Source organism: Cardiocondyla obscurior, linkage group LG06 (genome assembly GCF_019399895.1).
Source record: "Cardiocondyla obscurior isolate alpha-2009 linkage group LG06, Cobs3.1, whole genome shotgun sequence".
Taxonomy (NCBI): Eukaryota; Metazoa; Arthropoda; class Insecta; order Hymenoptera; family Formicidae; genus Cardiocondyla; species Cardiocondyla obscurior.
In genome coordinates, this window is record NC_091869.1 from 2622990 (window position 1) to 2650882 (window position 27893).

Sequence of the window (27893 nt, forward strand, 5' to 3'; positions counted from 1 at the left end):
TAAGTTCGAAAACTACTTATTAACGTTATGCAGTCATTATTAGCGTCTAGAGACTTGACCCGCAACATCGTCTACTTAAAAAAATATTTTGTACTAACAGTGAGTCTTCGCCGCGACGAAATGTTGCAAAATTTATTTAACAAAAACAATTAACTGTTTTATTGAAAATCGATGAAAGAAGAAATAGAATTATACAACTTACTAAAAATTAATTTTCCTCCTGTGATTATATTAAATTACACTTTATTACGTATCAGCGAGTTCTGGTAAAGGGCGTGTAAAATAAAACGACAGGAATTGCTGGGAAGATCCACGTTTATTATGCAAGCGTGTCCCTTCTTTATCGTATGCTCGTATAATGCAATACTGCAGGACAGCCCGTGTCCCTCTCGTGCTGTTCGCACGTGTTGTACAAATCTTCAGATACATGCTAATACATATTACGACTTTATGCGACAGAAATAACTGTATGAGTTTGCGTACCTCGTCGTTTGCGGAGGACAGGGTGAAGAATGAGATTCTTTATTCGTCAAAACCGCCCCTTCCCCCTCGCTCAACGAACTATCCTCGCCGCTGTTCGATACAAAATGTATTTACAAAAGAGATTACAAACCTACGCGGAGTATGCGTTTGCGTAAACTAATCTATTTCTCGTGAACAGTCACGGCAAACTTCTTCGGAAACGATTTTTCATCGTTTCCGTTTCTCTCAAGTACTTGCTGCAAATTTTCGTACAGTGATAGTCGCCTTTCTTCTAAGAACGACGCTTTGTGATTTGACATAAAAAAAAAAATAAAATAAAAAAAAAGCAGCTCGATCTTAATATAAAATTATGTACAATATCGTTCTGCAGATGCACTACATTAACATCTCGTCCCGCGGGTCTAAGATTTTAATGTTAATGATTGATTCAACAGCAACGATTGGCACGTAGAAACGCGAGTGGTAAAAAACGATTTCGCTTTATTAATTCGTTTGGGAAGACCTGCCGCATCTGTGCCTGGCCAATCCTTTGTTCTCCGTTCTTGATCAATGATCATGATTTATCACAGAATAAAAAAAAGTAATAATAATGCAAAATTCATCCAATCGCTGAGCTATTTAGGCGAGTTAGAATTTAACGCGAATTATTTTTCTGCTTAGCTTTATCTTAATTATAAACTTAGAGGTTCCTACATTATTTTAACTACGAAAGAACAGTGATTGCACAAAAATTGATGTTGGACTCTTCGTAAGTGATAAAACGAAGGATAATTCTTAATTCCGACGACGTTATTGCAAATAATAATCCCCTCCAATCTAATTATTAATATTTTCCTAAAGCTCCTAATGTTAGTCATAAATAGATAAATTGCAGGTTCGAATTTCAATCGTATAATAGCTTTTAAATCGTAATCTACAATCGAAGACAACGTAACTGACAACGATAATAAAATAGAAAATATTTGAGCTCATTAATCAAAGATCTAATTATAAATAATCGTCTATTAAACTAGGAATTGCAAACACGCCGCGTCGAGGAAATGTACAAGATATGTAGTCGTTTATATTCCACATATTCAATAAGGTCAACATTATGTCGTAAGGTAAAGTACAACCTTCTCTTTAGCAGGTCAGATCCTAATTATAAACGTATAAAAATGAAAAGCTGCAACACGGACACATCGGTATATAAATTCACATCTCGCCGAGCATATAACGTTGATAATATATATATATATATATCTATCGCGCAGAAATACAATTAAAAAGTTGTCTAAAAAAAAAATTCTTGAGTATTAAGTAAGATCGACCGTCGAATTACTTTAATAATAACGTGTCGTTGCGTGCTTTGCCTTTCTGCGAACTTTTTAGACGAGCAGCACAAGCGATAGGAATTGGCGAAGTTGTTGGAATTTCTCTAATACGTTTTCCACAATTTTTTTTTTTCCCCGCGAACAATCTGACATTGATAGCGCTTTGCAGTAGCATACCAACAGCACAATTATTATCAACGTACACATATACAGTTATATAAGATTATTATATAGATAATTTCGATGAATTAGGCAGAATTTTTATTAGTCCGCCGTGAACGATTAAAAAATTCAGCGTTTTCGAAGAAAATAATCTCTAATTGCGTTTACCGTCGATTGTTCCAATTTATTTCGCTATTACGTACGTCGTCCATAATTAAACAGCGGATTAATACAAACCCTGAGCAGCTTTACTGCGAAATGTAATTTTTTAACAGCCCTTGCAATCGTTTATAGACTCGCGGTTCACAACGACCGGTGTAAAAATGTCTTTCCAAAAATACAGCGACGATGAACACGAAATTCTTTCTCCCGTTTTCTTTTAGATTCAATTTCTTAAAGAGTCTGGCGGAAGAAATTCAATTAACCCTGATTACGAAACTAATTGTAAGTCTTACCTACATCGTGCCACCAGTTACATTTTTTTTTCTTTTTTGCTTTTTTTTTTCCTTCTTTCTTTCTTTCTTCTTGTCGCGCTCTTATCAAGAATACAAAATTAAGTACACGCGATTGCACGTCGCCGTAAAAGCGACGTTGAATACTGGAAACGATTATTCGACTCGTCTATATATCCTGCGGACTGGTCACCATTAAGGATCAGCTACGAATTACGAAACTAAATCCATCTATCCTGATAATACCTAGAGCTAGGGGTTATCGCGACGGTAATCTATATTTCACGGAGTTCTATTGCTTTTCAACGGCGATCGCGATTCGCGACGATACGAGAGAAATAGTGCATAGCTTCGATCGACGATTAATTGAATTACTTAATTACCTTACATACACGCATACGCACAGGTGCACACACACTCCGGCTCCTTTCGAGAGAAGAAAAAAATATTAAAGAAAAACGAAAAATGATATGGCTTCTACGAAAATGCGAGTTTCTTGTTCCCACTGATATCGCTTAGCACGTTTCAGAAAAGAAAAAGAAAGAGGACCGATTAAAAGCTCCGTACACTCACACCCGCTCGTCCTTCCGGCCTTTCTTTCTCCAGTTAGCTTTAATATTATTAACATTATTATTTATTAAACCGTTATATAGCGCGCGCGTCTCTCGTATGGACGGACGGTTCGCCATTCCGAAGCGACAGCTCGATGGACTTGACCGGTAAAAATCGTCTTTGCAAACGAGTCGCCTTAAAGTTACATCCGACCGCGCTAACGTCAATTCGTGAAAAAGATAATAAGACAACGCAGATTAATCCTTAGCACGTCCGCACGAGTGGACCGCGAAATATGAACAAAGTGTTATTGGTGGTAATCTCAGAAGAATGTTTGCGTCGGGAGAGGAACGAAGATGTTGGGCTCGCAACGTCTGCGCGAAACCCGATTGGTCTGAAATGCCGTTTCTTTAACAGTATTGCGATTTGACAAAGACGTCCGACAGACTCATTGCGGATGCGATGTGTTTCGAGGCCCCATCGTGACACAACCAGTGGAATATAATGCATCTCTGCATTCGTTATTATAGTTATACGGACTTACGTTTATGAACATTATCGCGCGCCTTTTATCAGCTCCTCCCTGCTACTTATATAATTAGATATGTATACACGAGTTATATATTAATTAAGACGTAATCTCTCCGACCATTGCACGACGCGCATGAAGCACATGCGTTTGATTCACAAGCCCACACTTGGCAGCATATTCGGTTCAGCACCGTTTTCTCGCGTACTCTTTCTCATCTCGCTTCTTCGCGGTACCCTTTTTTTTCTTTTTTTTTTTCTTTTTTTACAAAATTCCCCGACGTAACAATCTTACTTGCGAAAATTATTCTACGCGTATCACGGATTGAACACGCTCGAGTTCTCGATATGTAGCCGACAGAGAAATGAAAAGCACCTGTTCGCTCGCCGCTTAACGCTAAAGCTTCTTCGTCTTTTTTTTTTTTGGACTTCTTCCGTTGATTATCATATCGCAAGCGACTCGACTGACGTACGATCGATCGTTGTTGCGCTTCCAATTGTTGTCATTTTTACCTGATTTAGATCGTTATCTCTCTGCTCTTCTTTTCCGAGGAAACTTGTAAGATTCCAAGGGTTCAAGCACCTTTGGAATATGAGATTTCTTTTTGTCGCTATCGTTATTATAGTTAGCCATCACATTCCTGACTCGGCTATTCCTTCGTCATCTGCAAAAGAGATTTAATTAGGGAAAAATTCGAATCACAAATGTTTACTTGCTATGCGTCATATTATGACAATCATGCTCGATGCAGGCTACATTAATTATGTTTTATAAATTTATTACGAAATTAGATTTTTTTTCTTTTTAATTAAATGTAGAAATGAATAACTTTAAAATTATTCTTGAAAAAATATTCTAACAATTTATAGAAAACACGTAATATATCGTATAATATTGTCGAAGATATAATAAATTTTAATATATTTATTTAATATATTGACGAAGAAAAAAATTAGAAAACTTTATTAATTAATTCTAACCGTTATTGAGATTCCGCTGAAATTTTAGGTTCAGGTTAAGTATTAACGTATTGTTAATACAGACAGACATTCTCATCTCACGTTATATTAATGTTTAGTGAAGCGTTGTTACTTCGTTTTTACACGCGGCACGATTAATTTACAAATACGACATTAGGTGAAACTTCTAACATGCAGATTCATGCAGGAAAGAAAAGCAACGATCGAAATTACCCTCGATGCAGGAGTCGCTGTTCGAAGGTCACCTCTCTTTCTCATCCTCGGCAGGGCTTTTAGTGCTTTCGACCGAACTTCGGTTCTTGCCTGAATACAAAGGTCGCAAAAGATTGCAGATAGGAAGGGTGTGAGAGTTACTAGGCGGAGGACGTGAATAACGTTTTACAAGAAGGGTTTTTACACCACTATGCGCTTTTAATTACAGGCTGAAATAACGTGTACTTATTGCCATCACCACCTACGCGACAAATCACCAGTTAATTTGCTCTCGACATTATATTCCTTCGCGAACCGTTCCTTTATTTCTTCATCAATTTTATTAATTCATTATTTTATTATTCGCGATAAAATATTTAATCTATTTCCGTGCAAAGAAAAATTTTGAAAAAAAAAAAAAAAAAAGAGACAGATGAGTTACAGTTTTCTATGTAGAACCCTTTCCATTGCATGCACTACTGATCGGCTTTCTTCAAGTTTTCAATGATCGATATTTCGATTACCCTGTGACGCATTCTCTTAGTCGCTCCGATTACTCAACTTGTTTCGTAATTGTCCCAATTAATTCAGGATATTTCGCGAATGTAACAGAGTAAGGCATACCTTCGAATCCTTGATTGTCATGAATCTCTCGTGGTGGCCCAGTGGTATCTTGCCCCTCCAAAACGGCCAAGAGACACTGATGGATGCAGATATATTGCTGCTCCGTCTGGACCATCCAGACTCGCTCTTTTCTCATCGCATAGACGATTCCAAAGATATCCACGTATTTCGATACGAGAATTTGTTGCAGTATTCTGTCTAAAGTAATAAAAGTCCCGCTGCGACCTACGCCGGCGCTGCAATGTACGACTATAGGTCGCTGATCAGGTCGAACTCGTTCTCTGAACGCTCGCACGAACCTTGCCAGAGTTTGCGGTGGGCTAGGAACACCGAAATCTGGCCAGGTGGTAAAATGAAAGTGTTGTATCACTCTTTTCACATCACCCTGAGAAGTAGAATTTTTTTTTTTTAATTGAAAGATCGGAAAATTCAATCGACAAGTATGTCGATAAATTATACATCTGTATGAAGTCTCTTATGAAAGAAGCGATTACTCACTCTGCATAACATCAATTCGGTAATACTCCAATCCGGATAATGGGTCTCGTTGAGAATCGTGACGCAAATATCCCCGTAATAAACTGGCAGAGTGTCCACCGGCCAGTAGTGATCGCACTTTTCCCTGCCTTTTTCGATGCATCTCGTCAGCATTACAATCGCTCTGCTATTGCTCTCCCATACCATTCGCCAGAAATCGTCCCGAGTTGAATGCAACGGTCCTTGAGTTACGATAAACTCCCGCGGCGAATTATGGCCCTATCGTGCCGCAAAAAGAATTATTAAAAATTTTTTTTAATTAGAAATTATATAGTTCTAACAGTTTGCCGTTTAATTAACTTTAAAAAAAAAAAAAGTTAGCTTTTACATACGGGAACGTAATTAGCATTGATGTAGTCGGAGCCTTCTTCGTCATCGACGGGCTGAAGTTTAAATCTACTGTGGTCGTACGGGAGAATGTTTGTAAAACGATTTTTCGGCCTGTTACACGGTAAATCCGCGGCGGTGCACGGCTGATCTCTTCCGACGTGTTTTAACTCTTCAAACTCTTCTGAGAATCGAAAATCAGAATCCGCCGACATGGTACGATAGTGCTCAGCAAAATCTTCGACTTTGATGGGCCGGCTGTTAAAAAAAAAAGTAAAAGAAAAATATACGTTATTTTATTGTAAATATTTGTACGTTTTAATTTTAATGCAGTACAGAAATGCAGAAAGAAAGAACAGTAGTATAAATTTAAAAAAAAAAAAAAAAAGACTTAAAGTCAATTGTCGCTGTAATTGTAATTTTAATTTAAAATTTACGAATAGAACAGTGTAATTTCTGGATACCTAGTTTCAATAACGCTGTCCGGCAATGATAAATTATCGGTTGCCCTGGTTTCCGTTGTCTTGCGACCCTGGCTTCTTCTCCTTCGCATAAACAGCCCGATGCCCAATAGAAATAGCAGCAGTGCTATGGCGACGGTGACACCGACTATGATGGCCGTGTTGTCCTTATCTGTTCGACACGCACAGAGAATTTTGAGTATTGCTATGAGTCAGGCGAGCGCTAAGAAATAATCGCGTTAGATACGTTCGTTCGTTAAAAATAAAAAAAAAAAATATATATATATATAAAAAGAGATATCACACTTATGTCGCGCTACGTGGACGAAGCTCTGAATTTTCATTCCGAAATCTTACCTGCCAGCAGCAATCCTTGGGCAGACATGTACACGAAATAACGAGGCATGAATTTAGCGAGGCTTTCACTACATGCGCAGTGTGCCTCTATTTTACAAAGCAGTTATCGCATCGGATGAACGGTTAATTGTTACATTAGCGATATTATATTTTCAAGATTGCGTATACTTGAACTTTTGCCATCTCGTGAAAGAAAAAAAAAAAAAAAAGAACAAATGGACGTGACATCGGATGCGTTAACGGTACGCGATTTATCTCTTAAAACTTTTCACGCGATCGCTCTCACCTGTTTGAATGGGGAAGCTGTAGCTGGTGTCCGTGAATTTGTCCGGCGCCGTAAACGCGCGCACTTTCACCCGATAAGTAGATCCTGATTTCAATGGACCGTTGCAGTATCCAATTTTGTTGTCGCAATTCTCAGAGCCGATCGTGAAGTCCTCCACGGATCCGTTTTTGAAAGGGAAGTACGGTTCCATTACCTAGAAAATTCATTACATATATTTTATCGTCGAGATATATTCTAAACGTTGCATAAATCGCTTCAATAAACACCTGCAGAATCACCTTCTTTGTATTTAGCAATAAGTTGCTTAAGATCTCCATAATTACAGCTTTTGAATTTGCTTGTAATTAAAATATTGTATTTTTCGGTGTTACACATTCCGCGACGAACATCGCTTTTACTTTACTGCGCAATCTTTTTATAACAAAAGCTAATATCGATTGGTAATATCATTATTAAAAAAAAAAAAATAATTGATTACAAAAAAAGAAACCACAAACGATTATATAATATTATCGAGCAGTCAATTAACACACGTGATTTATAAAGTAGATACGATTCGTATTACATTTTCGTACTCTCGCATATTAATTTGAAGTATGTCGATAGAATAAATAAATCAAATCTATTAAAATACGTTTAAAAATTCGTTACTTTAAAGCACCACTTTTTTTATGAATACTAAATTAATGCAATTGTAATTTATTTCTTTTCGATACACGCACTGCTTTAATTCTTCTCGCGATTACAGTAGCGCGTTAATTAATTATATTTTCGCGTCTTGGCTTTGTTTAAACGTTTATATCGCGACGATCACATCCACGTCTTTGCAGCTTCAGATCGCGACTAGATTACACGTATCCTTCGTTCCGCATATAATACTCTAGTCACAGCTCGCGGTCAGTGTTTGCGGATCTGCGTCATAGCGCATACATTTTAAAACGATTGTCCATGATCTTGCAAGTCAATAAGTACGACGCGACATAATTTGCTGTATTGATTATCTCGAACGATTCGTTTTCCTGTGCGTAGCCACTCAGTACATTTCGTACGCGTTGAATCGAGAATGAAATCAAGATTACCTGATAAGGTGGCCAAATACTGTAGGCCTGAACGTCTCGCCAACTAGGCATTTCCAAACCAGAAGCGTTCTTGCTGTCATCTTCGGCAACGATAATACTGTAAGACGTGACCGCGCCGTTCTGCTCGCTAAAGTAGTTTTTCCTAAATCTTATTTGAATTGTCGTGCTACTTCTACAGACTTCGGTGGGAACCACCTGCGTGGACGGCTTAGGCGGTGCTAATATCGGCATTTTTTGCTTCCATATCGTCTCCGGGCCGAAACCGATTTTCGTCTCCGCTTGAATTCGGAAGATATAAGTCTTGCCGGGTACGAGAGACTTGATGACGCCGCGAGATTCGTTCGGCCGAAAGTCTTGCATCTGAGTGTGAGTCGAGCCCTAAAAGAATTAACGATATAAAACGTGAATTTCTCAAACGTATTTAAAAAAAAAAAAAAAAAAAAAAAAAAAAAAATACCTCCAAGCCGTAAGTGATGGTGAATTTTCTGATAATGCCATTTTGCTCCTGACTGGGCAGAGACCATACGAAGGCAATGTCGCTCGGTTGAATATCGGTAGGATGAAACTTTTCCACCTTTCCCGGGTACGATTCGCTGGTGGTAAAGCTGCCACTGAGCGGGTTCGAGACTCGCAAGTAGGATGATTCTGTGCCGGAACGTACAACCAACGTGAACGTATAATTTCTATGCGGCTTTAGGTCGTAGATGGTAATCACATTGACCGAGGTAATATTCTGGATGTAGTTCCCCTCCGTATTAATGTATTGCACTTCGAAAGTATTGTACTCCCCGTGTGGAATGTCCCAGGTCAACGTGATCCTCGTGTCATTTATATCAATCGCGTGAATCGCAGTGATCGGTTCAGGATCTAGAAATCACATTTATCTTCGAGCTAGTAAAAAGACATAGCACGAACGTAAGCCTGAACGACGCTGCGTGAATATTAAATAATATTAAATAAAAGTATTTTTGTCTGCGTAAATGAATATATCTGTTAAATAATTATATTAATCATATAATGTAAAACACTGAGGCTTCTATAAAAATATCGGCGCGAGAGACGAGCTAATTATAATATTCTTTGAATAATTCCTTCACTGCGATCTTTTCACAATTACTATTAAAATAATAATTACGATGTAATTATGAGTTACTTACAAGTATAACATTTCAATGAATAAAGGAAGGATATGTGTAATTTTACCACGATTTTAAGTGGATTATTTGCGAGATCGTACCGTCTTTAAGTACGTTAAATTAAAAAAAAAAAGTCACTTCTTTTTTAAATTATTTAAGCAGACGACAGCGTTCACTCACGTATTAATTAAAATAAGCGTCAAATTGCAACGCGAGCTCTATCCCGTCGATACTCACAGAGTCGGTCTTGTCGGAGGAGAGGTCTGCTCTCCACGTTATCGCTTACTGTCCAAACGGTCACGTTATACAGTTTCCCAGGCGTTAATCCGGAAAATGAGACCTTGGTGTCAGCGTCGTCCACCATACGCTCCTTCGTGGTGTTGTTCTCGTCGCTAATTCTGAACCGGTAGAGATCGAACCTCGAAGATTGAATCGGCGTCGGCGTGTATCTTAACGTCAACGATCCTGGTTGGTCCCGATCGACCACTACGACGACTTCAGACTGGATCAGTGGCACTAGATTGCAAAATTTCGTTTTTGTTTGTCTAGCCACCAGCTCCGGCCTACCGCGATCTTAACCGCGCTTAGTCATTCGTTAGTTTTTACACGAAATCGCTAGGGGCGGATATAAAATTCAGACAGTGGAATATGACGTGACAGAAATACATAGAAAAGCACATTTAATTTTAATTAATTTTAATTAATTAATTTTAATTAATATCAATTTAATTAATAAACGGATTGATTAATTAGGCGGCCGGGATGACGCGCGGTATTCGTTAGTTATTCACGCTCAGGCGAAACATAATAACGAGCTTCAAAACAGCAAAGCCGATCCACTCACTGGTTCTCGTAGTTAGGTTGGTGATGTCGCTGACTAGATCGTACGAAATCGTGTAGACGACGAAGAAGTACTGCACTCCAGGCATTAGATCGCTCACCAAGATCTTCTCGATTTGCCCGGTGCTCTCTTCGAAGCTGATATCAGGCACGTCGTTCGTTTCGCTAACGTTTTTCGTCCTGACGTCCTCCGTGTTTTCCACCGGCCACCACTTTAAAATGTACGTCTCAATGCGGCCCTCGGGCCGCGGCCATTCGAGAGTTATGTTAGTAGAGTCGATGATCGGCGTGATATTTAAAACGGGATTAGGCCCTAAAATGACGAAGGAGAAACGTGTCTCAATTCGAAGTCGCACCGTCAAAAAGTTTTTATAAAAAATTTAATGTACTTACTGACTGTATGATTCACTTGCAAGGGATACAAACTTTCGACTCCGTAACTGACAGTGTTTACTTGTACGGTGTACCTTTCGCCAGGCGTCATATCCGCCACTTCCGCTTCCGTATCGCGAACGCTGGGGAGTTTTACCCATCTGGGATCGTCCTCCGTGCGGTATCTTATAGAGTATTCGGTAAATATCGAGTCCGTCGGCGCTTCCCAGTGTACGACGACAGTATTGCTCGTAACTTTTTCGATACTGAGATTCTTCGGCGGATGAGGCACTAGAAAATAATTCGAATCGCATTTAATAAATTAAATATAAATTAAATATTAAATGAAAAGAGCAATTAAATTTTTTTACTTACAAACGGCTTGTAAGTAGTCGTGCGGCTCGCTACGAAGTCCATGGCCAATGGCGAAGACCTTGACTTCGTACGCTGCGCCAGGATAAAGATCTTCCAAAACGATATGCGATTCAGTGGTCAGAGTAGTTGCGCTCTCGCCGGTATCGTTTCTGTTGTGGGTGACTTCGAATTTCTCTTGCTTAGAATTGACGTCGCTTTTCCAAGAAATATTCAAGCCCTTTTCAATAGGCTTCAGATCTTCGATTACGGGACTAGCGGGACGTGTCGCTTGATACAGGACGGTTTCATTCGATTCGACTTTATTACTAATCGCTTGAATTATTATAGAATAATTTCTTCCTGGCAGCAGGGCTTCCAAAGTAACCTAATAATTTAATTTAAATAAATATTATCTGGAGATATTAAATTAAAAAAATTGTTAAACAAATTCGCGCAATTGCAAATTGCAAATTAATAAAAAAAAAATTTTTTTTTATATACTATATATTTTTTTTAATATTTTTTTTTTTTTATTAATTTGCAACACGCTTACCTTCGTTTTGTCAGTCGTCAAAGTATTACTATCACCACCGATCGTCGTTTCTACTTCGTGATATTGTAACTTGTAACTATCCTGCGTACTTGAATTCTCCGGGCTCCAAGAAACTTCCACCATGCCAGTTTTCTCATCGATTATAGCTCTGAGATCGTGAACGGGTAGCGGCTCTACAAATGTAACGATAAATAATTAGAAGCGCATTGATATTTTTTATTATATCGCGGAAACTAGAAAGCACGTACTCAGAGTGACATCTCCACTGGCCGGCCAACTGGTGACTTTGCCAGAAACTGTCTTTACCACCACTTGATATGTTTTGCCGGGCTCCAAGTCCTTGAACTCCCATCTGTTCTCGTCGTCCCGGTTTCGTGTAACTGGCGCGAGCCTTCGATTGCTACCGAGCGATATTTGATACTTGTCGAACTCGGACGTTCCGTTGGGAGGGTTCCAAAACATACGGAAGGAGGTCGACGTTACGGAGGATTTGTCGAAGGTCACGTTGAGTGGGCGCAACGGTACCGTGCGATATTGAGCCGTGGTGGGTGCAGACGTTTCATCTTCGGAAACGGTCTGAACGGAAATATTGTATGCTCTTCCTGTAAAATTAACTCGATTTGATTAAATCTAAATAAACGCCTCAAAATTAATTTTATCTCTAAATAAATTTCCGAGGCTTCGATGATCAAGTAAAATTAATTTCTTTGTCTACGAATTCGAAGGGCAGTTTCTGCTTGATCTCCCGTGGAATATAATGCAGCACGAAACATTTTTGTGCAATGAAATTTAATTTATCTGATGTAATAGTTCCATAATACGTGCATATGTGATTACGCGATAGCTGACCTGGAATAAGTCCCTTGAAAGCCGCCTGCGCGGGGCCAGGTGGCTCGCCTTCTTTCTCCACGTAGAGAACGGATTCTATCGCGTCGGATGGATCTATGCTAACTTTGTAGTGTGTGTATATTCCGGCGGGATAAGGCGGTTGCCATAGCACCAGCAGCGTCGTCTCGTTCCTGAACCAGACGATGAACTTTCCCGGGGTGTTCGGCTCTGCGAATAATTCAACGTTAGACACTTATATATATTCGACCGTCGCGAGGAATTTCCGTTATACTTAGGATATTAACGCACTCGTTGTAAAATTTCTGCTTGTGTAAGCGACGCTCTCCTTCGCGTCCAGCACGGTGAACAGTTGGAGCGAATACGTGGCACCAGGCGTGAGATCACGTAGCGTGTAGGGCACCGAATCGACGGGAATGACGGTGGTCTTGGGGTTTCCGGTGTCGCTGAAGCTCTGCGTCCGCAACCGGAAGCCGGAATAATTCCCTTGGGCCGGGGGCGACCAATACACGATCGCGGTCTTTCCATTTCGAACCGACACCGTCAAGTTCGACGGCGGGTCGGGTGCTAACGGATTAAATTATATTAATTGATCTCTCCAAAAAAATTTGTCAATTTATTACTTTAATTAAAAAATAACTATAATAATAATAAAAAAAAAAACGAATTAGTATAGAGCACTTAAATGATAATAGCTTCAAAACAGGCGATTTATCTTTTTCTAAAAAAAAAAAAGGCACTAGAGATGCCTGTCGTGTTAAATGGAATCAGATTACATACGCGTTGTAATTGACGCGGTCCACGTCAGCCAGTCGTGAAGAGTGCTGTTGCTGTAGTACAACCAGTACTCGTATCTCGTCCCAGGCAGGCCGTCCCTGAACTTTATGACATCACCAATGTCCGTGGCGGCTATAGTAGTGTTCGGTGGTGGTGAGCCCACGGGTGGGCTGTAATCCAAACGGTACCAGGAACCACCCTGGCTCAGATTGCCCGGTATCTCGATCGCGAGATCGGCCGAGTACGTGACCTGAGGCGAGAGAGGCACACACATACGCATAAGTCCACCGTTAATTTGCGCGCTCGTATCAACGTCTAATTAATATTTCCGCGGCAACATATAAAAAAAAAGGCTTGCATCAGCAACGTGCACGCTGCGAATTACAGATACGCGGGCAAAAAAAAATTTCTAGACGTCGCAAAAGTTCTCATTAATTTTAATATCTGGTAGAGAATTAACTGTCGCGCATTTCTTTTTTTTTTTTTTTTATTATTTATTTATTTATTAATTAAAAGAAAAAATAAATTTTTAATGTAAATAATAGACATACATACGAGTCTTAACGTCGTACCTAAACCGGCAGTAACGGCTTTGTTGCAACAGCAATTTCTCGTCTTCCGTGTGCGTTATTAAATTACAATTTGACAGATCTACACGCGTACATGTAACTTAATTATAGAGCGAGATACGAAGAGGCTCGATTACGTTTGAATAGGATTATGCGGTGTCTTTACGCAACAGCTTGTTTCTGTGAAGCTCTGTGAGAACCTACGTACATCTAACTGTTTTAGACTCGTCTCAACACGCGTATGCTTTTACGGCCTCGCTGTGCAATGTCGTAACCGTGAATCCAGCTCACGTTAATGAGGCTCTGTTATAAATTAACAATGTGTTTAGATTTTTTGAGATTTTAAAGACCCTAACAGTAAATCGAGGAGGTCATTTATTCTCGCTGCCGACCCTCTCTATCTTGTTTTATTCCCATCGATGAAAAGATAATGATTTCTGATAGCAAAACTAGTGCGGTATCACATGTAGTAACGGTTATTTGATTCGATATATCTGATTCTCGCGCGATATCACGATTCCCACAGTGCGAAACGACCATAAGTTTATGGACGGCTTTTAACGAGGCTCACGACCTCCGTTCGGCGCTTCGCTTTCTCCATCGCGAAATATTGGCCATTAACTTGCGAATGCACGATCGTCCAGTCCCTTGTACTAAACGCTTTTGTTTCGTTTTTCCAGCTGTGTGTTTATGGCGACACGCGTCAGTCGCTGAATCGTTTGAAATAAAAATGTCTGAAAGCCCTCCAAACCGTGAAATTTTTTTTTCTTTTTTTTATCTATATTTTTTTCGCCGAAGTTGTTTCGCCGAAATTAATTAAATGCGTGCGCGACATTTTTGTAAATTAAAAGAAAAAAAATTGCATACGATTTATATCGATATGAGAAACGTCCGAGTTGAACGAGTTATTCAATACAAAATATTGAAGCTTGTGAGAAATCACGCAAATGGCATTTCGATTTTAAATGTACTCGCGGATACTCGTACCTATGAATTCTTATGACCTGACAGATAGCGCGTATGCACGACATATACTGAGAAGCAGTGCATTCCCCGACGTGGGAAAGATTGCGTACCGCAAATCTATAACGCTGCCGTTGACACGTAATAGAGAGCTCGCTGGTGCTGATATTCAATACACCAGACCGTTCAATATGCAATGAGAAATTTTATTTTTAAGAAAAAAAAAGTCGATAGCACCAAGAACCCGATTTCCTTTATATATTAATATTAAAAAAACATCTTGATAAAAAAAATCTTAATTAAAATTAATAAAAATTAATATTAATAATTATAAATATATATATATTTTTTTTTTAAATTAAATATAATCCCCGAAATTAACGAGGGAATGATTTAAAACGCGAGATAGGAAAGTTATAAATTATTTTCGCGGATTTTAATACAGTTTCGATATCAAATTTCATGACGAATCATTTGCTGAGCAAGACTCAAAAGCAAATAATTACCCTTGACTATTGACGGCGTCACGATGAATCTTTCAACGCCTATTCGGGCTGAAAGTGACGAAATGGCTTTTGGCACAACAGTTCGCGACAGTGAGGTGCATATTGATCCCTGCCCTATCTCTCTCCCCGTTGTCCCTTTTCCTACCTTCCCTTCGTTTCTCTCAATCGCACACTCCCACAAGCGACCTAGCCCTCGCGCCTGACATCGCATGGACGACAAAAACTCCTAATTGCACAAAGAAGGCACGAATGGCGCGCCGGCTTGGCGGAGATAATCGGGAAATACGTGGCCGAGGCATGCGAGAATTTCGCTTATGCCGTACCCCGAGAAGGAAGTAAATTCATTTCGCGGCGTGAAGATATTTGTCGACGACTAAACGAGGCATACCGATAACACAACGGGCTACGCGGTATTTTGCAAAAAACCGCGAAAACATGTTAGCAGTTGAAAATTTCGTGCACAATTACTATCTAGTTATATCTAGTTGGTAAAAGTAATATTAAAAAAAAGAAAAAAAAAAAATCTTTCTGAGATTTTATTAGAAAGTTTAGGCTACAATCGGTGACATCGTTTCAATAAGCAGTTTCAGAAACATCACGGCATTCTCTTTTTACTCATAACTGCAGCCTTTCTTTATTCAAAGTAGGTTTTTCCTATTTTTTTTTCTTTTTTTTTATTTCTTTACTACATTTTACAGGAATGTTTCGTGTAAGTGGCAACGATGGCTTTTCGCTCCCAGTCAAGATTTTGAAAGTAGAAAGTAGCGACTTTCCGTGAAGTACACGCGGCTCCCGATCGCTGTATTTGAGGTCTAACACGCACGGCACTTCCGGTTGGCCGTTGTCACGCGTCTTAGCGTATTTCCGACCTTGCGCGCGGTACTCGTTCGCGTTCGACGTGGCGGTAATTGAAGTAGGCAAAAGAAGTAGTACAGAATATTATTCACGAAGCCAGGAATCAAAGTATATTAGCTAATCTGGGGGTAAAAAGGTATTTAGCTATTTAAAGAGCTAATAATAAAAGTTTTCAGGTGTATGCCTTCGATTTAGCATTGTCTCGCTACCGAACCGTGGAGAGATAAATTCCTGTTGAAAATCCCATTTGCGTTTTAGCTACGAATGGCAGTTAGCCGATGTAGAACCGACAGAAATTCGATATTTCCTTTGTCTCGGACTGCAAGCTGCGAAGGTATCAAAAGGTAGAAAATGTGCGAGACGCATTCTGGTTCACGAACGGACTCCGAATCCATAAATAAGTGAGAACGTGATCGTGCATAGAATGCCGGCGGACAAGCCGACGAGTCTCGGAGAACAAATTCCAAGCGCAAATGTAGGCAAACAACGTCGGGGAGGGAAAAATAAACGTTTCGCGTCCTTACAGCGGTTTGTAAAAAAGAAAAAAAAAAAAGAAAAAAAATCAGGCCGCAAAATAACGATGGCAACCGGCGCCGTTTCGATAGGAGAAAGAAAAAAAAATGGACTTTCGCGCCCTGCTAATTTTGCAAAGCGTATAAATACGAGATATATCTCATATACGCCATCCACCTCGCTTCTCCGGGTTCCCTGCTACGGGTGCAATCGAGGGAAAAATACAAGCGTATCGTAAATTCAACGATCGTTTTATTCGCATAAAGAGACTAAAGAGAGGCGCCTCGTTTCGAATGTGCACTCGGCAGATTCTAAGTAGCTCGTGCGCTTCGCGATTTTTACCCTTTGCAAAACCTGTTGCACGACCTTGTTCGATTTGTGCCCGACGGCCTTCCCTTTCTTCCCCTTTTAATCGGCATTTGGTGTCCTCACGTCTATTTTTAAACAATTACATTTCACATCTTTTAAAAGTTCGTTAGAGCCGGAGTTAAAAGAAAAAAAAAACAAAAAGAAATTAAATAAAAAATCAAATTTAATTCCCGTCTCGTTTTTCAACACGCTTCGTCGCAAATCTCTCGTGATATCAATATAATACCGCGAGTAATCGCGGACGCATCAAGCTAGAAAAAGCTTCCGCGGGTGCTATTTGTGACGTACACCATTCGGGAAAATTATAATGTAAACGGGCCGGGCACGGTTTGCGCCAATTAGTAGAGCGTGATTAATTAAGCGGGAGTACTTTAATTTGGCTAATGGCTGAGCAGCTAAATAATATCAGCCGGATAAACGTGATAATAATGAAATGCACGCTGCTTTCAGATAAGCCGCCTTGACGTCACGCACGTCTCGCGTGACAAACTCTCCGCGCCGCTATCGATCGGTCATCCAAACAAACTTATGCATTTCTAAACATCGCTAAATGTATCTACGTGTATCTTATCTTTTTTTTTTCTTTTTTTTTCTACAACGAGAAATCTCAGCGATTTAAATCGCTCGGGACAATTTCAAGCGCCGCGGCATATTCCGCGCGCCGAGGGCGACGCGGCATTTTAGAATGTGCCGTGACCATGTCCCATTGTACTCGCTCGGCCGGAGTAAATTGCCCGCGGATGCGTATTGTACGTCTACATTTGATCGACCACAAATCGACCCACATTCCCATGCGTCGTCCGTGAACGAGCGTTTCTTACGCCGGCACGCAGACAGGTAAAGCTGTAAATTTATAGCCGGACGTTGTATTAACGCTTCGATCCGGCTGCCCCTCTCTGTCTCTCCTTCTCAGCTGATTGTGTAACTTTTACAGCATGTAATGCGCGTCGCGTGATCCTGTTACATTGTCCGCGTCATTGACGGAGCGCGATGCTGAAACGGCCGTTTGGGACGCGGCGGAAAGAAGGAAAAGAAAAAAAAACAGCCGGTAATGACCGTAATGCAATTACCGCGTAATTGGAAACGAAATCATGACGATAATTTTCCACTGACGTGTCCGCTCGCCGGCGAATCGGAAATGCGTCGTCGAGATTGTTGAGCAGAAATCACAGTCTCGGTCGCGCGAGAATGCGTGGCGTTAAAATCTCTTGTCCGCCAGTCATCGCGTTCGCGGCAGTTTGCGCCACGTGAGCGACATTGCGGACCGATGAGCCTGACGTATCTTATCTTCGACGGCGTATCTTTATACTTCTGGCACGCGAGTTATTTATAACCGTTGGACATTTTTTCATCGCGCTCTTATTAGAACTAATTCCGAACGCTCGGCCGACCGGCGGCCGAGCTATTGTGCGAACGTCGGCGGAAAGCCCTTATCAGCCATATGCTCGTAACATTCCTAGCGGCGATAACGTCACTTGCGCTTAGTTATCGCTCGGTAATCCGCTTTCGGTATTAACTTTTGCCTGGCGCGGTGGAAAAAATTTGTTTCACGAAGCGATAAAAATGCCACGGGCTCGAATATTTAATTCGAGTTTCTCTGAACGAAACGGAAAGAATGTAGGCACTTCGTGAAAGCAACAACAGAGTCAACGAGCGATATGTCACGTAGGTAAACTGAAAACAAACGACGTGTATCTTGTGATAACACGTCTGGCTAATTTTATTTTATTTCTTTTTTTTTTATTTTTTAATCTTTTTTTTTCTTCGAAAAAAACGATAAGTCCACCGTGGTACATCGAGTGTAATATGACGCCTCATTAATTGCTTAGCTTTGACATTTTTTGTAGGGACAACTTGAAAGATACGGGACCGGTTCCGCTTGAAAAAAAAAGATTGAAAAATATTCGTCGTCGATTAACGTGCTCGTTTGCATTTTTATTAATTGCACATTTAAAAGAATACTTTCCTCGTCTTAAGACTTTAAAGAAATAAAAAAAAAAATCCATTCTGGCGTTGTGCAGCGCCACAATATTTCTGCATTTTATTGTAATTAACATGTGCAATTTATCAGCGAGAAGTTGCTGGGCATACGTTCGCAATTATAAATCGAAAACGAGCCAGGATGTATCAGGCGAATGCTATGCTAACCACGTTATACGTAGGTACATACATCACGTTGACACGCGCGAAACATGTATTCTTTCAATTCTTAAAGCTTCCATCGACAATAACACAATAAGTAACGACTAAAGAAATTATATAATTATTATTAGCTGGCGTGCGCAGAAAGTTATTTTCCCGTAACAGTCGGGATTAGAATTCCATTTCAGCGACAGAGTTTCCTACCTCGAACTTGCCGGCCTAGCTAGTTTTCCACGAAGGATCTCAAGCTGCAACGTCGTAAAAAGGCGATTTGCGCGGGACGGTAATTATATTTGCCCAAAAAACCTCCCGCGATTCGTCGAAGTCGATTAATTGTATGATGAAGAAATCGCGTTTATTTAGCGTAACCTCAGGCGAAGATTCATCTCTCGGCCGCTTAGCTATTCATAGTGATTCCCTTGGTCGTTGCTGACAAGGGGGAAAAAAAAAAGAAAAAGAAAACGCGATAGCATCGGCAATAAACGGCGGAATTTGCATAAATTCCATCTTCGCGGTCCAATATTTCTCACAGCAACAATCCGAGGCGCACCTGACGGCGTGCATTCGGCATACCGTAGGATAAGACTAGATAAGATCCGCGTGCACTTAACGATCGCGCTTCCTGTTTACCGAATGCCCCGGGCATCACGGCGGTAATTCGAGCCTTTGCGCGGCCACGGCGAATCACCGTGAAAAAGCATTTACCTGCGCGCGAGGTGATTGACGATTGCGTAATTCGAGATACAGACGTTGTAGGTGATCGTTAGGTCGTTCGCCAAGCCTGGACGCCTCTCCTGCCCCACGTATACACCGAAAGCTCTAGAGAGCGGTAATATTTCACGCCGAGTGATAATATCCTGTCGGATTTATTTGCGCCGGTGCGAGGCGATTTGAAATGCGAGACAAAGGAACGCGCCGCGTGTGCGCTGGCGAGGATTAGTCAAAAAAAAAAAAAAAAATTTGCTGCCGCTCATTTGAACATAAACCTTGTTTCTATATGCATTAGCTGTCCGTGACGTATTTCTGTGGCTCGCAACTTTTGACTTTGCGTAATTGAGGCATTGCATCACATCGTTCACGCTATTATATTACTCTCGAAGCGGACAAAGGAGAGATAAGAAACAAAAAAAACAAAAAAAAAATTTGACGTTTAATTTTCTGACGCTCAATGGGCATTTCTGATAGACGCTTAGATTGCGAGGTTATTTGAAAAACGATTATCCTTTGGAATATTGTACGTGTTTCGAATACGAATTAAAAGTAATTAGCGCATCCGGGGATTTAACGATACGCGTGATAAATGAATATTTCTCGGAAACGGTATATTGCGAGTTTCTATTTTTATACTTGAACGTTGGTTTTGAATAAACGTGATTGCGAATTAATGAAGATCGAATCGTGGCTTTTAATTAAAAACCATAAAAAAAAAATTATCTTCGCGTTTGAAAACACACCTTTTAATTAATAAATGTACATTTGAGAACTTAATGACAGACACGAGGAAACATTATTGTGATGTACGCAGTGAATAGATTTTTTAATTTGCAATTTATTACTTGCAAAAGAACATTCTTTTCAATCAGCGTGAACATGGAGAAAAGGAATTTTGTTATCGCAGCGAATAATCATTGCTCCTCCTGCATATTCGACGTGAAAGCTACCGAAGATTGTTACCATTACTAATTATTCAATATTACTCTACGTACAACCTTAATTATTTCGACGAAAAAAGAAAAAGTATTACTCAAAACATTAGATTCATAGAAACTTTAATTTGGTTTATAAAATAAATTCGCTAAAAAATTTTATTGTAATAAAAGTCACTTTTATTAAATGTAAATTTTTGTTTTGTTTTGTGTAAATGGGTAGCTGCCAATTTGCAAATAAAATAAAAATTACAGTAACACTGTAGTAAATAATAGATATTGCAAGTTTGATCGAATTACCTTTTATTAAATTAATTTCGATAGTAAATTGCTCTTTATATAAGAAATTAATTGCACCGATGGAAAAAATGTATGCTCAGCTAACTTTCTTTTTCTTGGTAACCAATTGAAATTCGCTCGCGTTATATAGCATTCTTATCGATACGGTTATGCAACTGTTGTTATTTTGAAAACATTGTGAAAATGAAATGTGTGCATTACAAGGAATAATAAGAGCCGTGAAATTAACTCTTTATCATCAACTTCCATTTATCTCTGCGCCAAGATAATCCCGAGGATTTCTTGTGTAAATCGCAATCGCCAGACAACAACGCGTAAGAATCAGCGTAGAATGAAGCGGGATGTAAAATGCAGCTCGCTTTAATTAAGATGCGATCTTAAAAAAAAAGGGTGGGGAGAAGAGAAAAAAAGGATTTAACTGCGCTCCCACTGCGATTCTCAAACGCGATGAGAAAGATGGTCAGCGACAGTGGGAATGGCGTCAAGAAGACGGTTCTGTCAAAAATGCAATATTGTAGTTTATCCAGACTAAACATTTCACGGCGCGCGTCATTGATTCCTGCTCTTTTATAATTGAAAAAAAAAAGATGTGTGATACATTAATATTTAATATAATATTTGACAAAATAATGGACATAATATTTGATTTATAAATTAATTTATAACGCGTTAAATTACATAAAGTAGCGGTCAAGTAACATTAACAAAGGCGCGCGTTCGACCGGGCGTTCTCCACGCGACTGACGTCATAGTTCTCGTGTTTATACATATGCTTGCGGTCGAGCGGTTCGCGGTCGGCGTACAAAATAATAAAAAATAAAATTAAAGCTGTTTAAAAAATAATAAAAATTAAACTGACGTTTACCCTCGCGGCATGAAGCGAGCGAAATGAGAGAAGTCAATCAGCGTTGTAAAAAAGCGGCAAAAATCGGACAACGTTAAAATGTCTGTAGCTTCTTTTTTTAATTTAAAAAGGAGGATACATTTGGACATACGCGCGCGACAATGAGAGAGAAAGCGGGAATGAAACTGCAAGTGCGTTCACGCGGATGCGACCAGAAGGCAAAGGGTTGAGTCGCATCGAAAAAAGCCACCAAGCTGTTCCTCCTTTTTACGCCCAACGACGTCAAGGAACGGCATGCATCATCGCCGTATTTTTGTCCCTTATTCCGAGGCTTTTATTACGCGAGGGAAGTGTTGAACAAATGGATTGGCCGCGCGAGTAAAATCGTAGATGTTTATTTTCGCCGAAGAGTTTCGACTAAGCGACGCCTCGCCAAGACATCGACATATTACTTAACTATTCACATTAATTACCTCTGTTACCAATTTCTATCTTTTGCATCATAAATAAGTAATACCAAAATTGTAAACGTTAGGAGCAACTATTTTATTACATACTTTTATCTAATTAATTTAAATTGAAAGCTTTCAGCTTTTTAAAGTCAATTACGAGGAAAGTTGGAGAAAGTGAGTTCTGTTTGGATACTTGCAAGAATTTACAGTTCTATCAATCTTACTCATATCTAACCTTTTTTTTTTATAATTCGCGTAGGAGATAATTCTGATTTTGCTCGCGGATTGTCTAGACTTCAGTTTTTACCTCGGCCGTTATTCGTGACAGCTAGACACGATCGAAAGTCTAGGATATGACTTAGACGAGCGAACGGTGATTTATTTCTCCCGTCTGCTCTATTTTCGTAACGTGTGCACACAGCCGTATCTTTCCAAGCTAGTTGAGGATACAGTCGCACATCCGGATGAACCGAAGTCGTTTGACACTCAACAGAGCACCACGTGCAGCTTGTCCTTGCCTTTGCGCAGCGTCGTTTCCGGTAAGTCGAAACCGTGACGGAATAAAGAAAATATTAAGCCAACTATCTCCGGCTTATTTTCGAGTACCGCCGAGTTATAAACCACGACGTATTAATTATTATTCTTAATAATCGGTATGGATATTTGCGACAAATATTCATAAACTTCTATTTAATAATAATTGCAGATTCGACCTGTTTTCAATAATATATATTGCAATGAATATAGAATTAGCTAAATTGCTCCAATTGCTCGTCCAATATTTTAATAATCCCATCGTGTAAACTGTTGAGCAATTTACAATGCAAATATCTGAAACAGCATTGTGCTTTTATTCGGAATAACTGCGTGCAATTTTATTTAATCGGGACACGCGTCGAGGTTTTCGTAGAAAGAACGCGCGTTTCTTGTGATATTTGAATTGCAACGATTCAATCGTTATTGGGGGATGGAGAGGAGGGAAAAAAAATCTGATAACTGCATATTCATTGGAAAATGAAAATAAAATTCCAATAAAATCGACTTGACACGTCGATGGGAGTTCCAATCGCGCGATCAGTACAGACGATTTTTGTTCGCGATGAATTAACCGACGACGGGTTCACGTGTCAACGTAACTTATCACATATGTAGTGTAACGACCGACTTAAAAATGACGATGCCAGCTATTTGCGAGACATTCGGCGAACAGGGTCTCTGCGGTAAGAGTTTAATATAGCGCGGTCATGAGCCTCGAATTCTGGGCCAATAATGTCATAGTCGCACCCACACTTTCTTTTAAAAACATTAAAAAAAAAAAGAGGGAAATATTAAATAGTACCGTATTACACGAATAAAAATTTATTACTTAAAAAGGCATAAAATTATTATTACCATGATTAATTTTTAATTTACAAGCGTTCGATGTTGGAATAAATCTCAAATATAAAGATATAAATTTAAGATTAATTCCCGCAGATAAATACGCGACTATTAAAAGAATTATCTCGGCATAATTTAGAAAAACTCCATTTGTTGTACGCTCGCGCAATAAAATCACTGACTCCCGGATAAGATAATAAAAACTCATTTACGTAATTCCCGCGCTTTGCAGTGTGTTAAATATTTAAATTGCGCGGAAAGGTAGCTTTCCTCTTGTTCTCTCTAGCCGGGAGGGAGCGAAATCTCGTAATCCGCGGTCTAACCATCGGCAAACGATCTCGACAACTAATCACTTCGATTATCTACGGCAGACGTTTAAGCCTACTTAATCCTCTACTGCTAGTGTCGCGATCAAATATGTCGTGTCTACGCAGAAAAAGAGAAAAAAAAACCAATAAAATATTGAGACTCGCTTTTAAGTTGAAAACGTTAATTTAACGCTGGATTATTGCGTCCTAGAATTTCTCGTAAAAAAAAAAGGAAAAAAATATACATATATGCGATAGTCACGAGTAGATTCTAATGACACCGAGGCGATTGAATATTCGCCGCACTGACGGATACTGGAATCAGTAGACATCGGCATTCGAGGCAATATATTCGCGGTTGAGAAAGTCAGGCCTGAGTTTCGCAATGTTAAGATACGATTCGATCGAGCAAAGAAGACTGGATGTCGGTCGCGTTCCCCTTCACCGATCGGTTGACCAGAACTCAAACTCCGCGGCTCCAATTCTGTCGCAAATAACTACATAATTTGCCAATATTAATATCGCTAATTTTATTTTTTTCTGAATATATAAAAGTGGACAGAATTAAAAATATATTTCTTTAAACGGCGAAGCACGGTTAGATAGTTATTCAGCGTGTTGATTTTAATTAGCGTATTGAATTCATAAATTCATATTTGCAGCTTTATGCAACGCGCTTCTATACGTAATCGCTCGTAGATTGCCTCAGGTACGCATGTTTCAATGTAAAAGGACATTCTCCAAAGTGAAGTGTCCGAGATGGATATCATTATTTAGCCGCTCTACATGTCCGAGCGATAATAAGAATAAACGTTCAGCGAAATAATGCAAGGTCGACGGCAAATCTCTATTATTTTAGCGATCGTTAAAAAATTATCGTGCATTATCCAAATTATAATTTCGCAAACACGTGCGCGCGTGTTACCGATGCGCGTCCTTCGCGCTAATACCCACGTCTCCGGCACAAAGCAGTACCCTACCGACGTGTCCCAGTTGCATGTGGATGTCGGCACTCACCTCGGCTAAAAGAATCAGCAGCAGCGGAAGGATGCCGCTGAATTTCGGTGCCGGTTGCGACCAAAAGACTTTGCGGCCCGTCATCCTCGATGAGTGCGCGATACCGGCGGGATTTCCCTTGTTCTCGACGCGATCGCTTTTGGTCCACCTTTCTCCCAGGGCCACTCACTGACACTTCACGGAATGACACCCACGAAGACACCTTCGCCGGCCAGTTAAGTAGCGAGGAATGCGCGAGGAATGTGCGTGTCGCATCGATCGATCGACCGGCACTAGGACTCGCCTCTCCGAGTCGCCGTGCGTGCGATATCACGAGAAAAAACGCGTCCCACTCCGAGTGGCTCGCGGTAACACCTGTTCGGCTGTTTGACAGTTACGCCCGTACCAGAGGTGGTGACGGCGACGGTGGCGAGAGATCGCGGTCGCGGGAACGTCGGCTGCTGCCATATCAGACGGCGAGCCTCGTGTCGCCGAGCCTTCTTGATTGACCGAAGCTACGCTTTATCTCGGGTCCGTAGCACCGGGAAACGACGGCTCGGGTAATGCGCGGATCCTCACACGTCGCTCGGCTCTCAGGCGACTCTCCCCACCTCGGACCTAGAGCATATCCGGTGTGTCAGGTGCATCGGAGTTATGTAAATTTCCCGGAACCGAGACAATTTAGTAGATTGGCTTACCCGCGTACTTAACGCTCGTCTCTCATCAAACCTCCACTTCAGCAAATTGACTTGGTTTTGCGCGTTAGTTATTTCTTTGTTTAAACGAAGATATCTAAACGTGGAATGCTTCTTGCGTCAATTTGATCGTCGCGTTTCTTCTCTCTCGTACAAAGTTACTTTGATAAACGGGAGCTCGACGTGGACATGTGGTGCTGCAACTTTCGTTACTTTATTACAGCCGGTTTTTGCATCTTGACGTATCTGTCTGACGTTGAAAATGTATGTCAACGACCGGGATATACATGGAGGACCACGCTAACAAAGAAAGTATAATAGACGCGCCTCGTCGACTTTATCTTTCGCGCGTATCGTATCTTTTTGTTCTGCCTCTCTTCGTGCCGTTCTTAAATAGAATACCGGTTCTTTCGCTCATCAGGCACCTTTGTCTTCCTCGATGTTACTCTTGACGTATATGACGTAAAGAAATCACATAATACATCGACGTGGCGGCGAACCGAAGGTGGTTATCAAATTATTTTGCCTCTTCACAAGGAAAGCGTACCGTGCTATTTTTATATCTATTTCCTTTTCTATAATACGTTCTTTGTTAAATACGCCTCTCTCGACGCGGCTGCCTATCGAGCGAAAGGCGCGATATCATTTCTGGGCTGGATTAGTTTCCTCCCTTCGTTACCCCGCAATTTGGGCGCTCCGAAGTGTGGAACGGAATAACGAATCTAGGGGTTGCACCCCTTCGCCGCGGTCAACGCGACAACAATGAGGTAACGAACCGGGGCTTCACAAAACATCGAAAATAGCCGAGAGATTGCTCGGTGATCGGGAACGCGTGACTGTCTGGAGAAAGGTCCGTTCGATTGATTTTTCTCTCGCTATTTGTAATTTCTGCTTAGCCTTGTTGCGATGTCAGCTAACTGCGCCGTATACAGCGACGAAGTCGTGATTTTACAAAATAAAAAATTCTTAATTTTTTTTTCCGTGCTCCTTTGCACGCCGAGCTGGGCGCCGAGCAAAATGTGTCACATTCAACGATACGAAACCACCCGCGAATCGTCCACGAGGGGGATGAAAACCGCGAGGGGCCACGAGCAGTTAGAAGTATAAAACGCGCCGTCTTGGTTAACAAAGGAGCGCACACCTGGGCATTACCGCGAGGCCATTGTCTTTGCCGCTCCCTAGATCTTCGTTAAACCACCACCGGGCAAAGAGCTGCACGCGCGTAGAAGTATGAACGTAGCCCGTGTTTTATTCGAAACAAACACCGTAAAACATCACTGAATTTTGATTTGAGCGCACAAGAGAGTCTCACCCGAATTCGAAATCACCGGCTCAGGGTGCCGATCGAAAACCAGGCCACTGACCGCGCCGTTTTCATCCGCCCCAATCACGAATCTTCGACGCGTAGGAGAACGACATCCCTCGGTCGCGCGGTCTCGGTTATCGGCGGGGTCCTCGGTCCAGCTGGACGTCCGCCCTTCGTTTCTGTCATCCCGCGATTCCGGTGACCGGAAGGCGTCCTCAGGGGGGGAAACTCCGTCGATGCGCCGGTCGCCGCGTGTCAACGTGTCGCGCTCCGAGAGGCGGACGGGAGCGCGACGGAAGTCGAGGAGGTAGGGCCAGAAAATGGGCAGCGAGCGAAGCGTTCAACGTGCTCTCGTGCGGCTGTAGGTGCGCACGGTCGACTGGCGCGCTTTCATGACGCCTCACCCGGTGCGGGCCGACCACCAGGGCCAACGGGACCTCGGTTGCTCTCTCGACACTCCACTCGTGGCTACGACCGAGGTAGCGGCGAGCCAGGCTGCTCTTCGGCTCGGACCCCTCACGTCCCTTGCCCACCCACCGGGCAACCTGGCTGTCTTTCCATTCCGACTTCGGCTCTCTCTTCTGCCCGTTTCGTTCGTCTCCCTCGCTCCTTCGACCTGGCCTGCTCCGGCTGGTTATCCAACGCAGCCGCCATCACTACTGCATCCGTTGCCTCGGCTCCCACCAACCGTCGGTCTGCCTTTCCCTTCTGATTGTCGTTCCCTCTCGCTTGCTCTTGCCGCATACATTGTACAAGTCTACCTGGTGTACGTCGTGTACGAATGAGAATAGTTCAATTGTGTGCGAGCGGGACAGTAACGTAGCTAAAAGACGAGAA

The 27893-nt window shown here is 41.1% G+C and overlaps 1 protein-coding gene across 3 annotated transcripts; it reads right to left on the bottom strand.

Moving 5' to 3' along the window:
• Positions 1-297: 297 nt before the first annotated feature.
• Ptp10d (Protein tyrosine phosphatase 10D) lies at positions 298-27523 on the bottom strand. Of its 3 annotated transcripts, XM_070658302.1 has the most exons (20): positions 25077-27523; positions 13216-13462; positions 12727-13002; positions 12439-12645; positions 11838-12191; positions 11590-11762; positions 11058-11421; positions 10704-10973; positions 10315-10623; positions 9708-9986; positions 8792-9201; positions 8335-8712; positions 7256-7448; positions 6970-6984; positions 6616-6784; positions 6157-6409; positions 5786-6043; positions 5288-5672; positions 4685-4774; positions 298-4155 (listed from the first exon to the last, which is right to left on the bottom strand). In XM_070658302.1, the coding sequence occupies exons 1-19, from the start codon at positions 25158-25160 to the stop codon at positions 4713-4715; spliced, it is 4686 nt and encodes a 1561-aa protein (XP_070514403.1). In that variant the 5' UTR covers positions 25161-27523; the 3' UTR covers positions 298-4155; positions 4685-4712. The 3 variants fall into 3 exon arrangements, with proteins under 3 accessions (XP_070514403.1, XP_070514404.1, XP_070514405.1); XM_070658303.1 differs by lacking the exon at positions 6970-6984 and having other exon boundaries at positions 25077-27522; XM_070658304.1 differs by lacking the exons at positions 4685-4774; positions 6970-6984 and having other exon boundaries at positions 25077-27522.
• Between the last annotated feature and the right edge of the window lie 370 nt (positions 27524-27893).

What these genes read in the sequence shown, in the direction of transcription:
- Ptp10d (XM_070658302.1), bottom strand. Translation starts at nt 25,160, where the DNA reads ATGACGGGCCGCAAAGTCTTTTGGTCGCAACCGGCACCGAAATTCAGC. An exon ending in CCTCCGACAAGACCGACTCT is followed by an intron (nt 9,202 to 9,707) that starts GTGAGTATCGAC and finishes TGTGATTTCTAG; the next exon opens with ATCCTGAACCGATCACTGCG. An exon ending in GACAGCGTTATTGAAACTAG is followed by an intron (nt 6,410 to 6,615) that starts GTATCCAGAAAT and finishes TTTTTTTAACAG; the next exon opens with CCGGCCCATCAAAGTCGAAG.